This window comes from Erithacus rubecula (assembly GCF_903797595.1).
Source record: "Erithacus rubecula genome assembly, chromosome: 14".
In the NCBI taxonomy this organism is placed as follows: domain Eukaryota; kingdom Metazoa; phylum Chordata; class Aves; order Passeriformes; family Muscicapidae; genus Erithacus; species Erithacus rubecula.
In genome coordinates, this window is record NC_136666.1 from 15,018,574 (window position 1) to 15,045,526 (window position 26,953).

Consider the following 26,953-nt stretch of genomic DNA (forward strand, 5'->3'; position numbering starts at 1 on the left):
CATTGCTGTTTGCATCTCAGTTACTGCACTTAGTGTATCAGTAAATGCACCTGGACTGCCACAGAGACCCTGTGCTGAGTTATGCAGTGAATGTAGGATTGCAGTACAGTTCACAAGTACAGATGAGTTCCTTCACATTAGTTCTTTAATCTGCTCTTATCTGGCTGATCTCACCCAGTGAGACTGAATGCCTCTTAAATTCCCATCAAGGTGGATAACAAACAGTTCTCTCTTAAATTGTTTGACTCAGAGCCCAAGTCTTCATAGATCTTCACAAGCACTGTGCTGGTGGGCACTTAAAAATAAACAGGAATACTCTGAGGGAAGAAAATGTAGCAACACCTTTTATCTCAGACTAGGACTGGGAGATCTTTGTGGAGTGATAATGTGGATAATTTGACATTTAAAGATTTTGATGACTCATATTTTCATTGAAAAAATTAAGTTTCAAGTACAGCCATACATCTTTATATAGGAAATTGAAAACTGATCTTGTTTCCATGCATAGCTGGGAAATTGATTTTATTATTATGTATTCTGTGCTGCTTGGCTATAGGAAATGCATGAATTTTTGTTTAATCAGTTTCTATTTTAATTTCACAATGATGTTTTGAATTGCAATGAAATATGCTTTTTGAAGCCTTTACATTTTGATACATGGAGAACTGAATTATAACTTTTCTTGTTTAGGAACGTCACCAGCTGCAAAAACAACTTGAATTAAATGAATTACAAATATCTGGAGCAAAATCTGAAAACAACTCTGACAGTGAAAGGTGAGATATGACTTGCCTGTGGAACTTCTACTCTTGTTAGGAAACTTCAGGGGTTTCTTTGGTTTTGTACACATCTAAATTTTGCCTTTTCTAGCTTTAAAACTGCAGTCTGGTAAGGATTGTCCATCTGAATGTAGGTTTATTTATATGTAAAATATCAAGACAATTATTTTTTGCAGCAATGACCACCTTCATGCATCTTTTCTGAAAAGTTGTTTGCAAATGTGGAGAGTCCATTGTAGATGGAACAAGCTGTGGCTTGCATTTTTCTTAAATCTGCATTCCCAAATTCAGAGGGGTATGATCCTGACTATGAATACTTTCACTATCTAAACTCAAAGGTTTATATGACACTGCTTGTGTGGGTAAAGATGAATTATATAACCAGAAACTGAATAATAGTACTTGATTACTTCTTATGGTTCTGTGGCACCCAGAAATTCAGTTTTAAGGTTTTGGGTGTCCTGCTGTTCTTTGGGAAGCATGAACATAAAAGGAGGTCCCTGCTGAGAGCTGCTCAGTGCCTTGTATTGATCTGTGACAGCTTCTCTGGTTTCAGAGTAAGAATGGCATTTCACAGCAGCCTGTTAAAATAATAACTTCAAGTGAACAGATGTCGCTCACATACAAAATAGAATATGGAGATGAAAGATAATTGCTGTTTTCCTTTACCTCTGAATAATACAGACTCTTCTTGCTTCACTGAGTCCTTTTCAGTGGGAGAAATTACACTGCAGTAAAAGGGCAAAAGCAGGAATTTGTGCAATGCAAGCAAGCTCACAGTGGCAATCTGTGCCATGCAAGCAATAAATCTGTGTTCAGATGATGCTGGTTTATTCTTAATTTGTCTTTACCTGCCTGTACCTTATCAGACACTTGAGTTCCACCTTAGGAAGGATGTCCATTCCATTTCTCCATCCCTATCAATGCTTAAGATCCTGAATCTTCCAATGAGATATAAAATATGTGCTACAATTGCAATCAAAATACAAAATAATGTTTTGTGAGATCTTAATATGCACAACTGAAAAACTTCCAGCAATGCTTTCAATTTTCTGAGTCCCTGTCCAAGTGCTGCAGTTACATTTCTGCAGAGTACTTCACTGTTAATAGAGACTCTTTTGGGGGAAAACAGCATACAATTCAGTCATTCACTGGAATCACGTCTTACAGTTTGCCATCTGCTGCTTTGTCTTAGAATGGTTTTTCTATTTGCAGCTTTAACAGATTTTTTTTTCTGCTGTGAACAGACCAAGATGAAAAGACTTTTTGTTTTTGATTTCCCTCCTTCCATCCTAGAATTCTGTCCAGGCTGAACCTAGGAGTACAGCAGTTTATTTTGTAAGCAAGCAATTGCTTTCTTTGACAAATTTTAAGAATTGGATATTCAGATAAAAATGGAGACTCCCATGTCAAGAGAGTCCTGTTTTCTTGCATTCTAAAGCTACTTTTCTGACAAGCTGCCAAAGCAACTTGTGGCAGGAGTTCTGTGGGAGTTCACTTTCTGTATTGAACAGATTTGAAGAAATGCAGAATCTATCTGAAGAGTTGTATGCACAAATTTAAACCATTCATAGCATTCCTGCTGACTGTTGAGGAGTTAATACTACTCCACTTAGCATTCTGCTGCAGTTGGCAGCTCTGCCAAATTCTTGACTGAAGGCTCCCCTGCAGTAAGACAGCTTTGAAAGCAGACCTCCTTCCTGGCTTTTGTTTAGCATACATTTCCAAAATATTTGCAGGTAGTAGTAAGTCAGGCTAAATGGGTCTTTCTGAAGCTAAAGATCTAGCTGTCTAAAAGTGTTTCACTAAAGGAAAATACATCCTGAGATGAGTTTTGTCACATTGTTTATTTATCAGCACTTCAGGCTCTGAGTAAGCATGTCAGTATGCAAGACTGCATACATAAAGGTGAGACAACTTGGGTGGAGGTGGCCTCTTGGACTAAGATCACATTAAAATGTACTTTGGACAGTTTGACATCTGTCAGTGCAATTTGACTTGCCTGTCCTGATTTATGGTGGACTGTGGGGGTTGTTCTTGTTCTGCTTGTACTGCATAGCTCCTCACTTACAGCTTTGATTCTTGCATGTTTTGCCAGGTCACAGCACTTGGAGGAGGTAGCAGCCAGTCTGAGAGAAAGGATCAAGCATCTGGATGACATGGTCCACTGCCAGCAGAAGAAAGTCAAACATATGGTTGAGGAGGTGAGATGTAGTAAAGCAACTTGGAGTCTTTGGGGAGCAGTGATTCTTTTAGTGCATAATCCAAAGAGAATTGTGTTCTTTGTGCATTTGCCTTATGCCACCTTTGTTACAGTGGAAGTTAAGCATCTGGAGCCAGTGAAGCAGAAAGAGCAGATGAAAGCAGTTTAATCCAGTGGCTGTGGGTTATATACTGTGATCTTTAGGCTGACACTCAGTCTCTCTTCATGGGTGTCCAGGAAATGTGACACAACTTCCAGTTCAATTTGAGCCATGCAGAGGGTACCTCTGATATGGTCAAGTCTAGTCAATAATGGTCACCTTCCTGTACAGAAGTGCAAGACAAAATCTGACCTTTTTTACTTTGTTCTTCTGGTTTTGGGAGATTTTGTTTGGGCTTTTTTGTTTGTTTGCTTGTTTGTTTAATGTAATTACTCACAGAAATAGGACAGAAGCACAGTTTTTCACTGCTCATCTCTTCTTACCCTGGTCTGTCTTAGCTACTGCCATTTCCTTTAAAATTTTAAGTGAAATTTTGCTGGATAGATGCTTTAGGTTACAGGCTGCCTATGTGTCAGGAACCTGTTCTGCAGTCAGAAGGCTGTAATTGCAAACATTTCTGTTTCTCCAAGTGGAAAGAATGACATGGGAAATAGATAAGCTTAAATTGGAGCTTTACAAAGCTGACTGACAGCTCTGTTAGATGAGCTTCCTACTGCACAGAGGATGGGTGTTCATGAGACACCTTTGATTTGTATCTGGACATCATCCTACACTCAAGATACGAGATGTTTAGAAAATACTCAAATCTAAGTGTTTTTTAAATGAATTCACAATGTGTTATTACAGGATTTCTGATGAGATGTTCCATTTTTGTCAAGTTTGTATTTATGTATACTTTGTTTTATAAGATTCTGATGTAGTCCTTCTGTGTGATACTACGTGTCTTTTACACAGAGGAAATAAAGTTCTTCTGTTGTATCAGACATATCAAGTCTTGAGGTTTTTTAGTTTAGTTTGCCATCATCACTGTTTTTAAGCATCATAGCTGGTCTAAAACTGTACTTACAGTCTTTATACTATGGTATTTTATTAAGGAAAATTTATCCAGTCCAAGAATCCAATCCATCTAATGACTGGATTTTGGAAGCAATTATTTAATCTGTTTTGTACCTCTGTACACCAGACAAAGAGTTTTTTTCTCTGTCAGTTCTAAACAGAAGTTCTAAAGGATCTGTGGTACATGTGGCACCCTGAATGAATCTAGCAGTATGTGAGGATGGTGGCCTACATTCTGCCCTTTATTACTAAATATATTTTAAACTTCTGGTTGTAACTTGACCTCTAGTGGGCTGCATTGGTATAACAGGTCCTTTCAGCTCCATGTTTTGTTTTGGACTAAAACCACATATAAAGCTTGAGCCAGTGGTTGATTTCATTTATATTAGATTTAATGGGTGAATTTAGCTCACTAATTCCTTATCATGTATCTCTGCTGGTGCCTGAGTATACACACAAAGCCCTTCTAGACCATCTGGATGTCCTACTGAAGGAGAGTTAGGTGACCAAGTCACTACTTAATTGCCAAACATGTCTGATTCTAAGTGCTGTCTGACTGCCTGTTTTCAGATTCAGTTAACCCTCTATCAGTCGTGACTGCCACTTAGCCATAGGGTAAATATTTTTGCTCTCTCCTTTAGTTCCTGTGTGTTTTAATTTTTATTGTAACTCAGCTTCCTTGAGAATTGCATGAACACCTGTGTTGCTGCATCTATATTTTCAGTAGTGAGCTAGCTGAAAACTCCTCTACCAGAGGTTTGATCAGGTCAGGTGGTACCAAATACATCATGCATTTAATGTTTGAGGCTTTGTTTCTTAATTTTATGCTATTTGTTGCTTGTGTTTGTACTGTGCTTGAGAAAATTTTCGTAATATAGTTGGCATGCCCTGTTTTAAACTGGACTCTTAATTAAAAGCCTAAAAATAGCAGCTTTAATAATGTAGAGTAGCTGTTTGCCATGGGGCAAGAGAAAAAGCATTACACATAAGTGTATGTATGTCCTCAACTATCCAAGCATGTGGTGCTTTTCATGATTTTGTGCTTTTCTCTGCACAATATTAGATAAGTATTTTTTGGCTCATTTTAAGCAAATGCTAACTATGCCATAGCAGCTAAAAAACTGGCAATAAAAATATCAAAAAGGAATGCTGTCTGAAGAGTCTATTCTGAAGTTTGGTTAAAAACTAGTGAGCAGCAGCACTAAAAATATCTGCTAGAGTAAATAGGGAAGATTGCAGAACTATTTCAGTCCCGGAAAACATGTTCATCAGGGTATATTTAAACACACATCCTCCCTGCACTAAATTTAACTGATTGCAGAATGTAATGGCAAGGAATACCAAGAAAAGTGTAATGAAAACCTGCCCTGTTACTCATTATTGAAGTATTTTCATGGCTGTTATCTGTAAAATAACATGCCATCTTAGGGTTTATGAGGCTTTTATAATTATATAGATAAATTGTATTTAAATAATTGAGAAAGAAAAACAACTAATTAAAAAGTTAGAAATCTTGCTTTCTGAAAAACTTAGCTTTTCTGTGGCAGTCATTAGAATGAGAACAGGCTAACCTGGAAAACTCAGGAGAGAAGTGGAAGGAAAGTAAGTAGTCAAAATTATCAGCAGTGCTTATGTTTGAAGCTGGAACAGAGCTACTGCATGAGCTGCTAGGTGAGAAAAAGCCTAAACTTGCTTGACTACAGGATGAGCTTTGTTTAGTATTAATCTTCATATATTGAACACAGATCAGAAGTGTCTCTTCTAGTGTAAATCACAACAGGTTTATGCTGTTGCCATCTCCAATTCAGAGAAATTGGAGAAATGAACATCACATCAAAGGGATGCTGAACCAACAAGATACACTGCTTCAAAGTCATATGGAGAACTGTTAGGATTGGACAAGTACTAAGATGAATCTCCTGGCTGATAAAAATCACAGAATAGATTGCTCTTAAGCCCTTTTTGGGAAAGATGATGGATCGTTTGCAAGTGACAGATGCAGGGCATTCCATAAAAGAACAGCAAACAGCCAGGAGGAAGTGAAAGAGAAGTTTTATAGTGGAGTTTTGTGATGCAGCAGGCAGCTCTAACACCTCTGGTGCTATTTTGATGGCATTTAAAGATGTGTTAGCAGGTGGTGGTCAGTCCTAGCTGAGGCATGAAAGGGGATGCTGGCAGAGAAGCACCAAATGTAGGAGGCCATGGAGGTAAAGAGTATTAACACCTTCCTCTTCACAGATCTCATCGTGTTGGTACTGAATGCAGTGGTTATGTGATCTAGGGAATTGAGCCCAGGCAGAGGAGGACACTCACAATTCAGTGTGCTTATACTTCTCAGCAAAAAAATAATTTGCTTCTAATTTTTTTCCTCTGAAAATGAATCCTTCCATCTCAGGCATTAATAGAACCTTTTTCAACTTGATTTAGTCAAACCAGTCATAGATTAAATAGAAGCACAGAAAATAACTTTCAGAAGAAAAATAAATGGAAGAAATAAAATGGAATTTTTCTGGAGTTGATGACCTTCAACATTTCTGTGTGTCAGTTCTCATGTGCACACATTTTTCATCCTCATAGGGATTCTTTTCTGTGAGAGCAAAACTGCTGCTCATTAATGCACCAGCTGAGCAGAAAGCTATCCTGCATAGTCTTAAAGCCTCATGTTCTCATTAGAGAGAGATTGCAGATGATTTATGGCTGAAAGGTTTATCCCTATGATGAACTTGTTTGTTAAACAAATCTATTTGTTCACAGCTTAGTGTAGTACATTTTAAATGCAGTGCTGGAAGTTAAAAGTGCAGGACTTGCATTTGGCAGGTGTTTAGAAACCCAGCCTTTTTCTCATACTATTTGTACATTGCAGGCTTTCAAAAAATGAGTGAGGAGAGACAGATGGCCAGAGCGGGTCACCCAAGGCTCAGATTTTTTAGCCCTTGCCTTTCTAGCTATCTTAATATATGACTGGGCAGAGAGAGACTTGCAAAGACAAACCAGGAAAAAGTTTGATGAGGGGAAGAATTAGCAGGGAGACTCACAGGTGAAAGGGAGAGGCACACAAACCTCAGGCCCTTCCAGTAAGGAATTTCCCCTGCAGAGATGGAACTAGGCAGGCAGATGCAGGCACAGCAGCATCACAGGAGGGCATGGGAAGCTGCTATCACACTGTTCTCTTCAGGGTTGAAATTGATCTTGTTCTGTGAGAGGAGTAAAAACTTCTCTTCTAAGTATCTATCTGATGGGTCAACCAGTTTATCCTGAGAATTTTGTGTAAGATAAATGAAATGCAAAACATAGATTTTAAATTAACAAAAGAATTATTTTGTGGCTTGATCTCAATTTCAAACCTGGAGAGATTTAAGAAAGGCTTAGTTTTGAGGTTTATGCAATTCACTTTGAAATGGATTGCAATTTAATTGCACAGTAAGCTTATTTTATATGTATTGCTGCTTCATTGTTAAGAAGCAGGAGAGGGAAGGAAATCAGCATTTATATTTTGTAAGCAAGGCAAGGGGGTTGATGCAGGTATAGGAAGTTGTTCTGAAGGGGTCAGAAGAAAAAAGGATATTTGATTTCATGCCAAGAAATTATCTACAGAGCTCAGATTTCACATGAAATTCCCCTAACTACTGAATTGAACTGTCTCTAGGTCATGGCCCATGAGCTGTTCTCCAGCTTTAGTCTCAGATTCGTTGGATAATAAATGGTGACCAGACACCAGGGAGAAGCTGTCTCCTGTTCTGTCGGGGAAGATACTTGCATGAAAGGACAAAGTGCTAATGAGCAAATTATATTCCAAATACAGAAGATACCTTGTATTGCACAAATGGGGTATAAAAAGAAGACATTTTCCCAAAAAAGACTTAAACATGTGAAAACATCTGTATAAAGGCACTCCAGCTTCAGATATAAAGTGACATTTCCCTCTTTCAATATGGAAGAACAGTTTCAAGATCAAGTAAAAGAAGCCACACAGAGGAGGAGAAGATGGAATTATCAACAACAGATGCCAAACTTTTATTAACCAATTGCATTGCATGGTACCGGCCATAAAAACGAAACAACAAAAATTCAGAACAAAAAATGTAGAGAGAGAAACCCACCTTGGGAGCTTGGAGGAAGAAGATAAAGGACAGAACATGAATAACTTGCCACACCCTCCTTCCCCCCTCCCTAGTACAAGTGTTTGGCATTCCTCAGTGGAGTTGAGCAAACAGTACATTGCTTATCTGTTGGCAGAAGTAGAATCACTGCTGGTGTTGGGTGAGAGGGTTTATATATGCATAACATCAGCACTTTCAGCTGGGAATTGCCAGGCCAAGTCATTAATTAGAAACTAGCCCATTACTAAGGTACAGCTTAACGAGGTGGGTTGATGTGCAGACAATAAGCCAATGTCTGTAACTCATTAGGACATGTCAGCCCCTGCTTTAGCAATACATGGACATCAACCACTGGATAATGTGTTCATAGAGCTCATTCATTTAGGAAGGTCTCTACGTTGGTGCATTAACCTAAATCAGTCAGTTGTTACTTTTTCTGTAAATGCAATGTGAGTTTTAAAATACAAAAATTATGGATAAGTTCCTCATGGGATTTAAGGAGGATTAAAAGGCACAGGTGCTCATTCCTATTCATTGTACTATGCTTCCTGAAAAAGTTTCAACTCTTGTCTAGCCTCTCATAAATATCAGTTAAGGTCCAGTGAAATACAGGACTGAGGAAAATCCTGTTCTCCTTGTACAGCCTGAGAGCTCAGGCTGATGTTGCAATATCTTGTATGTCCTGTTTTGTGCATACTGTGTAGCATGTGTTTGTCCTGTGTAGTCATATTTCTGACCAGTCTGTTCATGTCTCTGTATCAGTGTTACTCATCCCAGTCCATTAATGGTAGATGAATAAGGAAAATATAAGTATACTTGAATAATATGATACTTAAATATAGTAAAAATACATTCTGGTAAATATTTTAACTAATGGATGATACTGTTAAGTGGTAAATGATGACTGAGTTTACCTAATAGTGGGATGTGTTCCAATCCAGGAGATCACTGTATAATTTAATGCCTTCAAATCTGTGTCGGAGTTACACGGAATAAAATAAAGTTTCCTATTTCAGGCTTTCTTTGTAAAGGCTCTACATTTAAATATAATTTTAAATACCATTTTAGTTTTGTCTCAATATGCTTTTTCCTTCTGCTTTAATAGCTTTGTAATCCTGTTGACTTTTCATTCTAATACCATTAGTCACAAATCCAGCATTTCTTTAGAGACGCTTCCTTTTCAAGTCTTGAAATTCTCCAATTCTCCTCTTGACTGTTCTTCTTAGTATTCTTCTGTCCAAGAGATCAGTTTAATGCTATTGACTCTTACATCTCACTTTCCATCTTAGGGAAGCAAAGTCTAGTTGCTTGCTAGTGCAGGAGAAAGTCAGAAGTGCAGCTCCTCCTAGAAAGTATTTACACAGCCCATTCAAGTACCATGACAATTGTTTGGTGTTTGGAGAATCTGTAAGGTGCAGCAGAAAGAAAGAGATCTTCACCAATGGAATGGACAAGAAAAATTGAATTTTCTGGGAGATGCAGCAAGATGAATTAACAATCTGAAGATTGAGGCAGTTTGAGAAATGACCTCGAGGTTTCAGGAGGCAAAAGCATGGAGGTGGTAACAGCAGCAGGGTGGAAACAAGAAATGTCTGTAAAAAGAAGTGTGTGACCTTATTAATCCTGAGTCAGTGGATAAATTCAGCCTGATTCACACTCCATGTTGGACCTTATGTGCTGATTCAGATCATTACAAATTGCAGTGGGTATGTGAAATGCAAGCTGCACACCCTGCACCATTGGCAGGGAACTTCATGGGTCATGCCAGGATGGGGAGAGATTATTTGCCCTTCCTAGGTGCAGGGAATGTCAGGGATTGAGCTGGGGTGGCTGAAGGGCTGAGAGCCTGTGATGCCCCTTGGTTGCTGGCACACCACATAAATTACAAACTGGAGCTTGGGCCTTGTAGCTTTTCTTTTCCAGTTTTGGAATAGTCAGGTATCTCCTAGCTGGAGAAGGGAAAGCAGGAACAATGGATACAGAGGGTTGGGGAGGTAAGAGAGAATGAAGTGGTAGGAGAAGGGTGACCCAGGGTTGGTAAAGTCACATTATTACTGTTGGCAGAACTGTTCTGAAAGGAATGGGTGGTCATTAATGTAACTGATATTTCTAAGTAGGTTGCCAGTTTTGTTTGAGTGCCTAATGTAGACATAAAGTTATAGAAATACAGGTAGATTACAGGTAGAAATGTGGAGTCAGTCCATGGAATTTGAGAGTCTTTGGCTTGCACTGATTTGTTTCTGACCATTCTGCCCAGACTATTCTGGCCACCACTCAGGCCTGGATTTGAGTATTTTTTTTGACCCATCTTGCTTCTCCTCTTCTCCTCCCTACCTTGTATTCAACCCAAAGTCAAAGTCTATTGCTCTGTCACCTGCTAGTTGTTCTGTTGCTTTATGCAGCTTCTAGAAACAAAGAAACTCTAGGGATGTGGATTTGTGGGTTTTGGGGTTTTAAAAATTTAATATAGTAATACATTAATATAATTTCTTAGAACATTCCTGTATTCTGTAACTGTTCAGCTGAAAACACTGTATGGCATTTATGTTTTAGCTTTTCCAAGTACCAGCTGATCATTGTGTCAGTGACATGTGGTACCTGAAAGTCATGGAGACTAAATTAAATTTCAGTTGGTGTTATAACTTTTCATTTTTTGGTTCAATATCTGTATTTGTTTTGCTTCATTTTTTGTCACTGTTCTGAATGTTTTTGTTTAAATATTTTCTAATTTCTAGCAGTAAATTTTTGGGAGGGTGGTAGTACTGCTGTTGTTTTCATTATTGTGCCTTGAGTATTTTATCTTTCTCTTTTAGCACCGTGGGAGTATTTCCATTAATCACTGTTTCCAGATATGCTGAAAAATTTTACACTGGTGGTTTTGAAGGGGATGTTAGTGTTTGTTCACAGCTTTGATTTTAATATACAGAATTAAAAAGTGACTGGTGAGAATGCATGGAAAATTTGGCCAAAGTATTCAAAAATGGTCATTCTTGCAGTGATTTCCAGAAAAAAAAAAAAAAAAGAATGTGTTGTGAATGTTCCATGATTTCAGTTTAGCTGATCTGCACAATGAATTTACTTTAGTAGAAGTCCACTAAATTTTTTAGCTAATCTAGGGATTAAAGCAGTTTGTGAATACTTACAGGTATGCAGTTGTTTCTGAACAATAATGTTAAACACATTTTCTTCCTGGGTTACCTAGACCATTTTCTTCCTTTTCCCATCCCCATCAGACTAAATGTCTTTGTTTTTCTTCATAGATTGAAATGCTAAGGAAGAAAGTAAAAGAAAAGGAATTATTTATAATACAGCTTTTAGACAAAATCTCTTTCTTAGAATGTGAGGTAAGGCATTACCTTTTAAGTTTACATTATTGTGATTATTTTATGAAACCAAATTAAATTTGAACCAATGTCATCCAGTCTTACTTGGATGTATAACTACTATATGTATTTGCTGCTCTTCAAAAGGAAATTAAACTTATGACACCAGTCATACAGTCAGGAATGTGTATAATAAAGTCTCAGTATTCAAGCTAAATTTCTTAACTTAAAATTTTATAATGGTTTTATAATAACTTAAACCAGAAGCTTCTGAATAAAACCGTTGGTTTAATTTATATTCTTTCCAGAATTAAGGATTCCTTTATTTTCTCAATACATATTTTTACATCATTTCTTGTAGGGAGAGGGCAATATGCAATTTTATTTCCTTGTTTATTTACCATAAATAAAATAAATGTGTGATGAAAATTACTGTTTCCCAGAATAAAGAATTACAAGATAAACTGGACTACTTAATGGAAAACCAACCAAAGACCAATATAGAAACCAGAGATACTGGTGTAGAATGCGACCTTCCATACAGGTATTTACTTTTTCTGCTTGTTTGTAGGAAAATTCCTCATAATGTCTCTGATCAGTGCTGTATTAGTAAACCACTCTGCTAATAAACTGTTTGAGTGCTTTGTGGAGATTAAAAGAGCACTTCACTCCTAGGTGCAGTTTACTTCAGTGACTTGTGGTTTAGGATTTATTCTTTTCTTAAAGATGCAAACATATTGCAAACTCTTGGGGAGTAGTTATTGCCAATAATGCAATTTAAGTCAAGAAGTCAAAGAGGGGACTGTGAGGTGTGGGAAGTTCTGGTGCAGGGTGACACTGACAGGGGAGGGCTGCAGTAATTCTGGGCATCTCCTCTGGTGGAGATTGCCAGGGAAACAGTGCTGTGACATTGCCATGTCTGCACCAGAACACTGCTGCTGCTTTGTGGTGCCAGTGGCTCTGGAGCCTGGATTTGGGAAGCTCAGGTGCAGTGCCTCCCATTCTCCCTGCTTTATGTGCCCTGAGCCTGCAGCAGGGCACTGAGCCCTGGGAGCAGGGCTCTGCACTCACACTTCAGTATCCCCTGCAAGTCCCCACAGGGAAGGGCAAAACAGGGAACAAACCAGTGAAATAAGGAGGACCACTTCACATTACTTTTATTACCAACAAGTAAACTTGTCCATTGTAATCAGCCTGTTTAGTTTGAGGAATGGAAATCAGCATATGAAATCAGCAAGCAAACTAAAATTTTCTTCATAATTTAAAAATACACCCATTTTGGAGTTCAGCCTAGAGCATATTTTAATGGCATGTGTTTTGGAACCTTAAGTACAGTGTTTTTTCACTAAGGTTGTCAACAGAAACATATCTTTGTTGCCCTCTCTTGGGCCCCTCTATATGTAAGCACAGCCCCTTCTTATCTGATTTTCTCCTCTTTTTGAGATTTATCTCTATGCAGGCATGCACCTTTATGCAGTTTAAATTTCATGGAATTACCCTTAATGATTAATTGTGTTCTTAAATGCCATATCATTATCTTTTTTTTTGTTGCAGGACTCTTAGTCTTAATAACTTTATTCTCGGCATTGCTATGAGCACCAGCAAATGCCAGCCTGTAAACATGTCAGTATCTGCCATGGTTTTTATCAAATATTCTTTGTGGCATTATAGAAAAGAAATATGCAACATACCAAATGCACTGATAAGTTTAATTTTAGCCTGTCAATATCAACACCAGGGCACAAGTTCATTGCCGTGGCATTACGAGCCCAGCTGTGTGATACTCTGACCTTAACTCTCTAAGTTTTCTCTTGCCTCCTGAACAGCACAAGCACTGAGAACAGACCTCCTGAGAGCCCAAGGCTGGTGAGGACCTACACCCCGTTCAAGAGAGTGCTGGAATTTAGCACAAAGAGCAGCACATCCTGAGCATCCAACTCATCCAGCTTTCTAAATACAAACAGATATTTGCGCCTTTGCAGCTTGGTTAGATACAGTTTTATCAATTCATAGAGAAGAGCAGCAGCATGGAGTCTTGCTAAATTTATCCTGAAAGCAGCTCTTTAGTAACTTTATACCTGAAGTTACTACTGATGTTAGCTGTGAGGGGATAGGGAAGCAGCAGGCTGAGTGAAGCAGCAGTCAGGCAATATTGCTTCTTCAGAAGCTGCCTAGTGCAATGTGTCATTTCAAATGCCTGTAAGAAGGACTTGTATAGCTGTACAGTTGGATTTTTTCTTCAATTGTGTTGTAATTCTGTTTGTGTAATGAAACTCTAATATATTCTGTTGTCAATACTACTGGAGCAGTAGCTGAAGCTGTGCTGGCAGAGGGAATTAGGGTGGAAGCTCCAAATCTGCCCAAACTGAGGGTGGCTCATGCCTGTCCCAGACCTGGTGCAGTTGGGGACTCTCTTCACCTGGGAGCAGCTCTGTTGTACTCAGCACTCTGTCTGGGAGGGAGACATGAACTTGGCTGTTTAAAACAATTTCCTCAACACATGGCAGATGAATATTGTGTTTGCAGCTCAAAACAGTAAGGGATAGAGCAGATTATAATGGAATTTGCTTTGTTGGACTGAGGCACTGGTTTGCACTTCCTCAGTCGTGGGTGACACATTCAGTAATAATTGTGTAGGAAAATCCCTGATACTTTATTCATTTACTTTTCCATTTGAGGAAGTTTTCATTAAACAAAAGTTTGCCTACTGCAACCTGCAGCAGTCCTTGCAATTCCAACAATAGCAATCCTGAATCAGGATTTGGGGTTTTGAGTACTATTTGTTTTGTCCAAAGCACTTAAAATCTTTGGCTTCAAAGTAGCAGCAGGAATGACTGTATCTAGTACTGAACTAATTTAAATAATTTATATAGGGTATTACTTACATCTTATTTTGATCTTCCACTCTTAGTTAATTTTTAATTAATTAGGAATGTTTTATTTTAGTTCTGTTAACATGAATGAAGGACCTTTTTTTTTTTTTTTTTCCAAATTATAGCACCTGCAACAGAAAACAAACAACTTAGGTTCTGTAATGATCAATATTGTTGCATGCAGTGTCAATCCCAGGAGGTGCTCTTGCCACAGAGCTTCACCAAGGAATTGCTTTTATCTTCAGCCTAAAGCAGTTTAGTCCTGACTATTCAAATCAAGTACACTTACTAAAGTTGTATTTAAAATAATAATGTTGACCTCATATTGAATGCACAAGAAGATGAATAATAACTGATTTCAGGGATGAGCTTTGTACCTGTGAAATCTTATCTCCATCTAGTGGCTGATACCAGCAAATATTTGCACAGTATCTATTTTTGAAGAGAAAGACACTAAAAGCTAATCCCAACAGGTACATTAATGTCCATTAGGGATGCAACTTTAGGTCTTACAGAATGTCTTTTAGCATTTCTGTGCCCATTCTGGGCAGGATTCAGGACTTGAATTCTGAACCATGGTTTGTGAAAATTACCTTCAAACTTAAGGTGGTATTTTTAGATAAAAGGAAATGCAGGTTGTTGTAAAAGACATTAACTGACAAGTTTAAAAAAGTGAAAATCCTTTGCCACTCTGATTTTGGCCAGAATTGAGAAAACAGAATTTGATGACTGTGAGGTGCTCAAGGAATGGTAGTAGTGGGCAGGGTAAGTATCAAAATGCTGTTTTACACAGGCTCAAAGGAAGTTCATTCTACTTCCAATATACTCCTGAGGATCTCCTGAAAATGCTGCAAGCTATTTTAACTTTGAGACTTGCAACATTATCTGTTCAAGACTTTACCAGGAATGCAGCAAGGCCTTAAGTTTTTACTGTAAAGGTGTTGTATGTAAATTTTGTCTTGACTGTTTGATGAAACACAGTATTTTTTTCCTAAAGCAAACAAGGACTGAAGTTGAAGTTGTATTTTAAGAGCATTTAGACATGCAGTGAACTGGATGACCATCACTGGATTGGACTACTGGTCTAAATTTGCTAACTGTGAAGAACATGAGAGGAACTGTATTTATATCATTGTGTTACATGAAAATGTAGAGCTTTCCAGTCAAATGAGCAGTAATGTAAATTAGCATAGATAATAACAAACCTGACTGAAAAGACTGTAACACTTCTGTATAAATTTTCTCAATTTGAGACTGAGTTAATTAGTATCATCACATTAGAAACTAGTAAAATTTCTGTAAACAGCAAAAAAAGCCATATAGGAAGGTCCCAGAAAGTACACTAAATGCAAGTCAATTGTATGACTGCATTTGTACCATAAGTATTCTTTTGTGATTTATTCTGGATACTCTGGAAAGTATTTTGGGATACACTTTTCATATATGCTGTACAAAGAATGTATTACATTGTTTGCTTTTAATACATCCGGTATGTAGGACATGAAAAGGATAAATTGCAATAAACACTGTATTTAAACTTGTTGTTCTGTTGTGTCAACAGTCTTTTAGAAACAAACCCATCTTAAAAGGTTGCAGACTCTTCCTGCTCACAACCTTGTTTGTTCCAAACCTGTGGGAATGGAAAGTGACTCTTGCAGAGCCTGGATGTTCTCGAGCTGTTTCCTTTGGCACACGGGCTCTTGAGAACAGGAAGGCACTCCCTGGCTAAAGACTTTCTCAAAGCCAAGTCACAAAAGTAGATGAACTCTTTCATGAAATAAAAAACTATTGACTTGTACAGGATAAACAAAAACTGGGCAGCACAGCTCTTGGAAAAAAACCCAACAGCTTCAGATCTCCCAGATAACATCTGAATCCATCTGGGATGATGCTCTCCAGGCTTCAGGATCAGACTGGCATGGCTGTGGTCCATTTTTACTTACAGTTTCTATCCACTTACTGATAACAGAGATTTATTTTTAAGACTATAAAAATAAAGCAGTCTATGTGTCAACAAAAGAGGTCGTGCACACATGACAATCACAGTGTCACAGGTTTGTAATGCTCAGAGGAAGAATGTCAAGTTTTTAACTCAAATAATGCTTCCCTATTTATGTGTATTCAGCTCAGATTGCCAGCAAACCCTGATAAAATCTTGTTGAGATCGACAGTGCTTGGTGCTGAAGCTACAACATGGGATTCTGGGAGCTGGATACAGATGCTTTTGAGAGAGCTGTAAATATTCGACCAATCTGAAAACTTCTGCACATAGACAGATGAGAAGCAAGTTCTCTGTGCATAAAGTGTGTAATTCTGCACAGGAAATCCCTGCTCCACAGAATGGAGATGCACATGCTGGGAGTTTCCTTCCACTTACATTTTACTTCATTCTTGGTCAGCCCCTGGGGCTATTTGCATTTATAAAAGAAGAAAAGTGCACAAGAGACCTGAGCTAAGGCCCTTCCAGCCCTACCTTAAACACAACTGGGAAGGAACACAGGAAAAGAAGGACACAGGAGCCATTTACAACTCAAGGTATGTGAATATTTTCAAAAGAAAAAGGGACTTGGTGATTTAAAGAGGAAATACATAGAAGTGAACATCTGTGAGGTTGCAATATTCTGTAAAGGCATATGGTATGTAGGCAATGCAATGATCTGATGGTTACTAAATACACAAAGATTTGCTTTTAAAGTCTTTGGGGCTTTTTTTTTTTTTTTGATAAATAAGGTTAAAGGGAAGAAGTTTTTTTAAAATAAAATGAAATGAATTATTACAAAGGTGCATCATGCTGCTAAGACAGGAGGTTTTTACCTAAATGAAATAAAAATGATTCAATTAAATTCCAAACACTCATACCATTTTTTTTTCTTGTCATTTTGGGGGTGATTTACATTGTATGTGTAGCTCGTTTCCTCTCCTCCTGCTCCTCAATATTTCTGAGCAAGAAGCTGGAAAGGTAATTGCCCCCCTCAAAAACCACAATCTGAAGTTTCTTTTCACAAGAATTTCACAAGAAAAAGTACTTAGATTTTACAATATACTAAACGTAGCATAACAGAGGCAAGGAAAGATGAACCTCCTGGATTTTAAAGTTATGCATTGGCCAAAAATGATAACAGAAATCCCCAGGATTTTGAGGGGAGAAAAAGAAAATGTTTTCAGACTTTGCTTAATAATTTCCACAGACAAAAGATGTCGAAAAATGTACATAGAATACCAGATTGGTCTCTGGGGAGGGGGAAGAGTCAGAGTGTGCTGAAGTGCTGACCCAAAACACTGCTAAAAGGTGTCCCGTTTCTCCCAAACTCAACCCCAGCGGCACAATCGCAGCTTTCCCAGCTGCTGCTGCTGCAATTCCCGAGCAATGAAGGCGATTCCCCAGCGCGGGCCGAGCGGCCCCGCTCCCCTCAGGGCTCGGCCGTTCGCGTTCCGAGCGAGTCTGGCCCTGCCGCCGCGCCGTCGCTTCCGGCACGATGGCGGCGCGCGGGCCGCTGCCGGGTGCCCATGGCGGCGGCTCCGGGGCTGCGCGGGCGGACGCTGCCCGAGCTCCGCGAGATGCTGAGGCGGCAGGAGCGGCTGCTGGCCGACCGGTGAGGGCAGCCGGAGCGCGGGCGACGAGCAGCGGGCCGGGCTTCCCGCGCCGGCGGCAGAGGGCGAAGCGCTGGCTCCCGTTGAGCCCTGAGGGATGCGGGGCAGCGCTCAGGCTGTGCGAGCCCGTGTGGCTGTGCGGGCACGGGGATGGACACCTGGCCTGTGAGGAAAGGCTGAGAGAATTGGGATCGTTCAGCCAAAAAAAGAGAAGGCTTTGGGGTAACCTAACTGCGGCCTTCCAGAACCGGAGGGGAACTCACAGGAACGATGGGGCAGAACTATGTAGTGACGGACAAGGGAGGGCACGGGTTCTAAGTGAGAGTAGGTTTAGATTAGATACAGAAGGATGAAATGATTCCCTGTGAGGGTGCTGAGGCACTGACAGAAGCTGTGGCTCCCCGTCCCTGAAGTGTTCAGGCTCGGAACAAGCCGGTCCGGTGCGAGGCCCGCGGCACGGGGGGGAACGAGATATTTCTAAGGTCCCTTCCCACCCAAACCATTTTATGGCTCTTATTTTTCACTGACAACACACAGTGCTGTGCTGCAAGTGCTTTGAATCTTGCTGTGTTCCAGAAGTTGAGTATGTAAATAAGAAGCTGATGTTGTAAAGTGAAACCTGCCCCATTAGCTATTCTGATAAAACTTCTGTGTCTCAGATTGAAATGGGATTGTTTATAATAATTTTTGTTTGTTTCTTTTAGGAAGTTCATTGCTAGGCTTCCAGATAAGGGTAAGAAGATCTCTGATTTTGCTGAAAAGCTGAAGCTTGCCATTTTCCAAGAGGAAGAAGTAGCCAGGACAGCTGAACTGTTATCTGCTGTCAGGTTGGAGTTTAAGGCAAAACAGGAGGAGATCAATACAAGCAAACAGGAAATTGTCCCAACTGATGACACAGTGAACAGTGCAGATTCCTCAGTTGTTAATGAAAACTCTAATATTAAAGATATTTCTGATATTTCTGCTGGAAAGCATGGGGCAGAATGTATTGAAGAAGATGCCACAAATACAGCTTTGGAAAATCAAAGGACTCAGAGGAAAAATAAAGTAAAGATTGTTACAGAGGATCAGAATAATTTATGTGAAGTTGTTTCCAAGTCAGCCACAAGCAATCACCTGAACAATGATCAGCAAGTATCCCAGAGCAATACTGAGGATGGTACAGAAAGTACAGCTGCTTTGGACAATAGTAAAGAAGCCTTAGTTGATGCTTTTCAAAGAGTTACAATTGCAGATGGGAAAAATAGTGAAAAAATACTGGAAAAAGAGCAGGATGTGGCAAAACATAAGGGCAATGTGTTTGGAAGCCAGCATCCCAAAACACCACATTACATTGAAGTTCTAGAGGCCAGAGCCAAGAATCCAGTCATAAAAAAACCCAAATTTAAAACAAATGCGTAAGTATTATGACATAGAAAAACTTTTTGTGAGATACTTGATGTGCATAAAATTGGAAATGGTACAGAACAAGCATGATGGTTTTATTTTCTAGTGATTGTTAAAGAGATTTAAAGTCTCATGACACATAAGATTCATATGTTGACTCTTCAGCTTTAAATGCCACAGAATCCCAGTAGTAGCAGTGGTTTAATTCTGCCCATTTGAAACAATTGTCGTGAATCTTCAGAGAATTTTATAGCTTAAGGTGCAAAACTACTAAACAATTGGCAAAACTTTTGGATCAGTTCTATAACATGAAGAACTTTATTAGCTGGAAGCCTTTTGCTTTTCTGCCTTTTTAGGAAAACTGCAGTTTACATTGTTCTGGTAGCAGTAACAGTTTGTACCTTGTGTGACTCCCAAAGCATTGCTACTTTAATTTGCTAATGAATTAGCAAATCAGTTTGGTTCATTGTCAGGAGTAACTTGTCTCTCTGCAGAGAAATAGTTCTGTTTTTTCTGAGTTCTGTTTACTTTTTATTTGTCTGTTTTTTCATAATACTTCAGATTTATTTTCAGCTCTTTTATTCTGTTAAAAATAAGTTCTGAAACTGGAGTGGTTCAACCTTGTGATGTAAATTTGGGTCACAACATAGGTGTTTTATGTCCTCCAGACTATCAGGAGAGCAGAGTGGATCATCTCATGGCTCCTCACTGAGTCAGTCACCTGGGGGGTCTGGCTCTCCAGTTCCTCCAGAAGAGAGACGACTCAGAGATAAGAAACATTTGGATGACATCACAGCAGCTCGACTGCCACCACTTCACCACTCTCCTGCTAAGCTGATATCCATAGAGGAATCCATAGCAATTCAGATACAGCAAAAAGAAGCTTATGAGGTATGAATTTACAATTTGGTCTGAAAATTATATCATCAGGATCACTCCCAAAACAGAAGAGATAAAGGGATCTTTTAATTGTGGTGAATTGAGATGAGCAGACTTTGAGGAAAGGCACTTTGTCTTGTATTTGATTTTTTTAATGGTGTATTGGCCTCTCAAAGTATTAGTCCTGTATTGAACACAGTCTCTGTGTGTTGACATGCTGAACTTATTGCACTTTCTTCACTCCACTCTTCATTAAAGAGTTTTTGTTCCTTGCATAAATGAAGGCCTAGCAGTATTTGTTATTGCTAAAATGTGTAAGTATCTACATTTGCCTTCATTTATGCTGTGTCTGAAGAATCCAGGTTCTGAGGTTCTTCAGATTCTGTTATAATGGATTTTAACTTTCCAGCTAGTGTCAGGCTAATGTTTAAATTAAACAATGTTGTAGAAATGTTTTTTTTTTTAAACTGACACTACTGTATCACAGGTGGGGGCTGCCACATGGAGAATTTCAACTCTTATTAAAAAGAGTCAAGTATTAATAGCATAGTTATGTATAAGTGTGAAAAGAAACATGACATTTCTTTGCTAGTTACTAAAACTTTTAATTAATCCCACTTTGAAATTACTGATATATGATGTCAAGTTTATATTAGTTTTTTTGTGAGAATGAAAACTGAGCACTTTTTCTAACCTGTGTCCTTTTTTTCCTAACACAGGAAATGCAAGCCAAGCTGGCAGCACAGAAGCTTGCAGAGAGACTGAATATAAAAATGCTCAGGTTTGAACCAGAGGGGGAGGCCTCAATGCAGTACAGAGAAGTGAGAGATGAAGATTATTTTTCAGCAGAAGACTGAATACATGAAAGGGTGTCTGTGGATGAGCTGTGTAACTGATCTTTCTGCAGTACTTCTTAAAACCCAAACCTGAATATTGAGAATGCTTCATCTAGTCAGTTTTTTCTTAAAATTTTCACATGACAGCTCCAGGAAGGGTTCAGTATAGAAATCATAAATACACATGTCACAGTTATTTATCAGTCTTCTTTGGGGACTCTTTTCTGAGCACTTGGGGCTGTTAATCCTTGTGGAATGCTCCACAGTTCTCAGCTTTAGCAAAGTGAGCTCTCTAAAACAGTTTTGCAGGCTATGAGGGGTCAGTTATAACAGAAAGTTTCTTCTGTGCAGAAATGTAATTGCAAAGGGCTTTGGCACAAAACATGCCCATAAAGTAGGCTGAGGTGCCTGTGAACTGCTCACATGTGTGCAAGCTCTTGTCTTGTATAAATGTGAGCTGCTTCTTTTACCTATTTAATACCTTGCTTTTATGGTATGGTGAAAATACCTGCCCAGAGAGTTACAATAAATACCTGAACTTTAGGCTGTAAGGTAACTTCTTAGCACATGAGAACTTGTTTCTGTGCCTGCACCTTAAATAACATTTGCTGCCCTTATGTTGTAAATAGCTAAGAATTTAAAGTTATTTTGTTACTCAAATTCTGTTTGGGCTTTAAGGGATTCTGCTGTTTGATTTTTGGAAGAGATCAAGTTAATCTGAAGAATTTACTATTTTTATTAAAGATTTTTATGTTTCTCTGTATTTTTGTACACTGCTTTCATATTTTGCTACTGTTTTTTCATAGTCCAATACTGTAAATTAAGAGATTCACCCTCTGGTTTTCTTGGAGAAAGTATTGTGTGTATTTTTAAGTTTTGGCTGTTACTTGAAGACAAAAAACAACTTTCCTTACAAGACCATGGATAATATAAATTCTGAAAGATAAGGAACACATCTGACAAGTATCTCACAATAATATTTTCACTGTGGGCTAGGATTTTCTGTCCCTGGATGTGTACATGTTCCTGCAGGAATGATGTCTTTGGAAACCAAGGATGCTCCAGCTGCAAGTCATTAAAAAAGCTGCATGGGATGAAAATGTGGGAGGAAGGTCTCAGCCACTTCTTGAGTGCAGGCAGCACTTTCCTAGCAGGCAGTAACTCTCTTCCAAGTGCTCCACAAACCCTCCTGGGCAGTCTCTGTGGCACAGTCCATACCCTGGCAATTGGACAGGTGGAACTGCTGCTAAGCTAATTACAGTATTTTTTTTACTAGATCATCTCTTGCTCTCTCCTGAGCTCTTTCCTCTTGCAGCCTTCTTGTTTTCATTGTTCATTGGCTTCTCATCAGCTGCTCTTCCCTTTTTCTCATTAGGCTTACCTGCTGTCACTAAACCCAGTCCATATTCTGCATCCCTGCCCCACCCATTCCCTTTCCTATGACACACTGCTGTGTGTGTCTGTGTTTGACTCCTGCCATGTGCCATGCATCCTCCTGCCATTGCTATCCTATCTTGCTTTCTGGAACTCCATCTAAATAGCAGCTGTGCACCTGGCACCTCCTACCTTCCTCAGTCCCTTGAATACCTCACAGAGGCCCCAGTATCTTTGTCTTTTTGCCATGACTGCTCTCTTGAGGCTTTCCTTATCTCCTGTTTTGGTTTCACACTCTGCAGGTGTTTGTCATTTCCAGGCCTTCTCACCTTTCTACCTTCTTTTTGTATTTGGGTTTTTTCCTCTCCTCTCTTGTCTTGCTCCTTTTTTATCCTCCCAGCTTCTCACCATCACTTGCCTTTGTCAGGACAATTCTTTGGCTTGTTTTCAGCCATTCACATTCATCCCTCAGCATCTTTGTTGATGACCCAGTGGATCTCAGTTGTATCTATTTCTGTTCATCATGTGGCTCTGACTCAGGCCAGAGGAGTGATCTGTTATGGATGCAGCTCATCTCTCAGATCATTGCTTTCTATGCTGCCACCTGCTTGCATCTTGTCATCAGCCCTGCCATCACTGCAGTCTGTGCTGCTCCAGGACAAGCAGCCTCAGAAATGTATGGCTTTCCCTTTGCTGTTTCATGAAAAGTAAGTTACCACATGGAGGCTGTTTGCTTCTCTTCCCTGGTTAGCATCATCACCCTTATCCTGTACTGACTGTGCTGTCACACCTCTGTAAGATGCTGTGTGTGCTTTCTCTGTGTGGCTTTTCTGTGCTAAAGGAATTCACACAAAGCTACACAGTTAGGTACTTGTTTTCTAGAGTACTGAAATTTACCTCTACCTAGGCTTGTCTCCACACACTTCTGCTAACTAAACCTACTCTTTTCCTTATGCTATTAACACATACTTTTGCTCTCTAAACTTTGTAAAGCAGAGGCAGTTTTTTTGATCCTTATTTTGATAGAATTCAACACATTGATGATCCCTGAATGGGCAAACTTCACCCAGAATGGGATGTGGGGTGGGGTGGAAATCACTGCATTATGTGCTTGTTAAACAATTAGTGGCTCTTCAGTTTTGGGGGCCTCTTGTGTGAATACAAAACCAAACTAAAGGTATGAATTTTAAGTTATTATTTAAAAGTTTGCAAAACATGGAAGCTTTCCTGGGGGCTGTTGCTTCTAAACAGAAATACGCACTTTGAATTAAGGTTCTGTGAATGACAAGAAAACAAAGTCAGGTTTAAAAAGAGTCCTGTGTTAAGGAGGATGTGCAGTCTTGAAGTCTGTGAAAGGTTGGATTACATGAGGATCATGAAAGGATTTGTTTGATAATGAAAGGATGAATCATTAAATGGTTTAGTCACATTGAAAAAAGTTTCTGATTGAGTATGGTATTGCTGTTGTGTATTTCACTGTTTCCCAGTTCCAGATAATTTCAAAATGTGTATTGAGAGCTGAGGAGCTTGTTCTGTGTTTTGAGAATGGACTATTATATTGGATTGGGCTGTTAACACAGTAAAAATAAAGAATGGATAACGTGTTTTTTAAGTTGTTCATGTGAATAATGTTTTGTTTTGACCATGTAAAATTTAGAAGAGAATTGGAACTCTTTTACTTCAGTACTTTACAAAGAAAACATGGAGATGAAGCTAGAAAATGACTGCTATGTAGGAAAAGAAAACTTGGAATGCAAATGGATGAGAAAAGACCTGTAAGACCTAAAGCTGGCCAGTCTTGCAGGTCTGAGAGATGGCACAGAGACACAGCTGAAATGTTACTGAGTCAGGGAGCTGCAGCAGTGTGGGGCAGGGATCTGTGCAGTACCAGCTGCAGTCCTTGCTTTCTGCATTGCTGCCAGTACCTGACTCCCAAACTGCTCAGAAGAAAACAGATTTTCTGTGTGGCAGCTTTAACTTTTCCTGAAGGAAAGAACATGCAATCTAGTTTGCCTGCTATGGTGATAACATAATCTAGAGGATTTAGCTACCTAAAAATTTATGCTAAGTATTTAGAAAATAACTTTTGAAGAAAAACCTAAATGCTGCTAGACTTTAATTATTTTTGGCAAACTTTGAGAATAACTAAGGGTAGAAAAGGCAGTTGCTATTCCTGTTTTATAGAGTTCTGTTGCTAGTGTTCTGTCTGGTTTGTGGACTACTACTAAGGGCCACATGATCAAAAGGTCAGTGACAGTGAGCTGTGAGCTCCTGTGTGGATGTAAATTGAGAGAACTTGGAAATTGTGGCTCTGTGCTGCTTTCTGAACCTGCCACAGGGACACAGGAGTCAGGGAAAATAGTATCCAGACACTACTGACTGATGAAAAGTTGAGTGGGAAGCCACAGCAAGAGCCTGTCATGATCCATGAGCAGCCCCAGGCAGCAGTTTTGGGGTTTGTGTGTGGAACTCACAGACACCACAAGCTGGCAGCCTTTAGCAGCCTCCCAGCAGGCAGACCTGAGCAGATGACTGTAGGTGTGGTTGTGGCTGCTGCTCTGTTCCTTTGTGCAGCTCCAGTGCAGAGCCAGCTCCCTGCATCCAGAATCCTGGAACCTCAGGCATGTGCCATGCTGGGTTTTGCCAGTGAAAATTATCTGTAGTGGGACCCAGTTCTGGCACAGTTTGGGTGATGTCTGGCTGCTCCTCTGCCTTTAGCAAGTTAGTGCCTGCAAGAAGTGTGCTTGGGCCAGGGGAATTGCAGCTGGCCTTTTATTAGAAATGAAAAGGAATGGCATGAAGAGGACAAACTGAGGGACTTACTGTGTTGGAAGAAGCTGTGTCCTACCCTGTGGACTCTACTGTAGGAAAAGGCAGCCTTTCTCAGCCTTCCCAGTCCTGCTTCTTTTTCAGAGCAAGATAAGAAAGAAGCATAATTTCCCCAAAGTATTTCTAAGGACACATTTTTCAGGGTGTAGGTGTTGCATGTTGTGGCCTTATTCCAGGGAGGTGCTAACTGACCTGTATTTTCCCTTAGTTTATGGTTTACAGTTTTTTTGGAAATTCACTGCTTTTAGGGTGGTATTTATGGAGATCACCATTGAGATTTCCTGGTTTCCTAATGTTTGGGTTTAGGTTGTGAACTCCCACGTTCTGGGACAGAAAGGGAAGTAGAAAAGACAGCTGTGTGAAAACATTTATTTTGTTGTGGTATTGTTTGTTTTTCAGTCAGCTAATGATTGTGTTTTGTTCTCATTCTCTGCAGTGCTATGTCACTACTGCCACTGTGGTGGGCAAATGTTAGCTGACTGCAGCCCAAATGTTTTCCAATCACACTGACTTTTCATGGGATATGGATGTGCAACTGCATTTGACTCCTTTGTAAATCCATACTGTTGTTGTTGTTGTTATTATTATTATTATTATTATCATTATTATGTATGCAAAGCTTTAGAGATTCTTAATCATCTCTTGTTTAAAGCAACTGTTCTGGTCACTTGGTTATTAAGCTTGTACTAAAATGTCCCTTGATTTGGTGGGCTCGAAAGCTTCACTGTAATACTGAAGTCAAAGCTTGATTCCTCTAGGAACATTTATGTGCAAATGCTCTGTTGAACTGGGATATTGGCTCTGTGTTTTGTTTAATCTCTGTGTGCAAGGCAATTTGTGAATAAGAGTTGTGAACCAGTTACTGGATGTGAGGAGACACAAATGAGCCCCGTGAAATGTGTGTGGGAAGCAAATTGATTTTCAACTTGCTAGAATCATTGAACTAAGCATTTCACTTCTAATCACCTAAATAAGAGTGAATGTGTCCTCTAGCAGTAAGTTTAAGAGAAGTTTCTTGACAGGAGAATTTGTAAGAATTTGTATTGACACCCTCATTGCTTTTCTTTCAGGTTTATATTGGGGACCATAATTGTGTCATGCATGAATTGGCAGATCTCCACTGAAATCATGAGGGATATAAGTGGAGCCATAATGCTTAATGAACATATTCCTATTTCCTCCCTCTCTCCACACAGCTGGTATTAATGTACTTGCTTATTAGATCAAGACAGTGATATCATGTGGCAAGTGGTTGCAGTCCAAGGTTTGCTGAGTCTCTGAAGCTGAGTATGTGATAGGAGATACTCTTTACACACTTCTGAATAGAAATTTCAGTTGGAAAAATTCTGTGAATTTTTTTCTTTTAGTTTTTCCTGAAAAAATATTTTCTCAATTGTTACTTGATGACAGTAGCATGCACATTAAATTACTCAGAGAGTAGCCAGACAGTGGTGGGAGTGCTGCAGCTCTGGCTGTAACAGCAGGAGAGCTCCTACACCCATTTCTGAATTGAGACTGTCATCTGCACTGCCCAACCTGTGCTGCACTGGGCCCAGATACTGTCACAAACCTTGTACATCAATGAGAAGTAAAACTCCTGGCCAAGAGAGGAACCTGGTATCAGTACCTGGGTACTAACTTGAAAACATGAAATGGCATTGGCACTTTTTCTATAGCCATCTTATAGATCTACTTCCACTTCTGTGAAATTGACATTGATTTT

General features: G+C 39.4%; 1 protein-coding gene across 1 annotated transcript in view; it reads left to right on the top strand.

Annotated features, from left to right (window-relative positions):
* The window catches only part of LOC306807980 (myocardial zonula adherens protein-like), a 47,325-nt gene extending 23,312 nt beyond the window's left edge, over nucleotides 1–24,013 (top strand). Inside the window, exons 9-17 of the mRNA XM_079318057.1 lie at nucleotides 691–776; nucleotides 2,878–2,983; nucleotides 11,400–11,483; nucleotides 11,906–12,006; nucleotides 13,289–13,380; nucleotides 17,655–17,928; nucleotides 18,631–19,323; nucleotides 19,981–20,203; nucleotides 20,911–24,013. Coding sequence (XP_079174183.1) covers nucleotides 691–776; nucleotides 2,878–2,983; nucleotides 11,400–11,483; nucleotides 11,906–12,006; nucleotides 13,289–13,380; nucleotides 17,655–17,928; nucleotides 18,631–19,323; nucleotides 19,981–20,203; nucleotides 20,911–21,048 — 1,797 coding nt within the window. The 3' untranslated portion in view covers nucleotides 21,049–24,013. The remainder of the gene's footprint in view (nucleotides 1–690; nucleotides 777–2,877; nucleotides 2,984–11,399; nucleotides 11,484–11,905; nucleotides 12,007–13,288; nucleotides 13,381–17,654; nucleotides 17,929–18,630; nucleotides 19,324–19,980; nucleotides 20,204–20,910) is intronic.
* The last annotated feature ends 2,940 nt before the right edge of the window (nucleotides 24,014–26,953 follow it).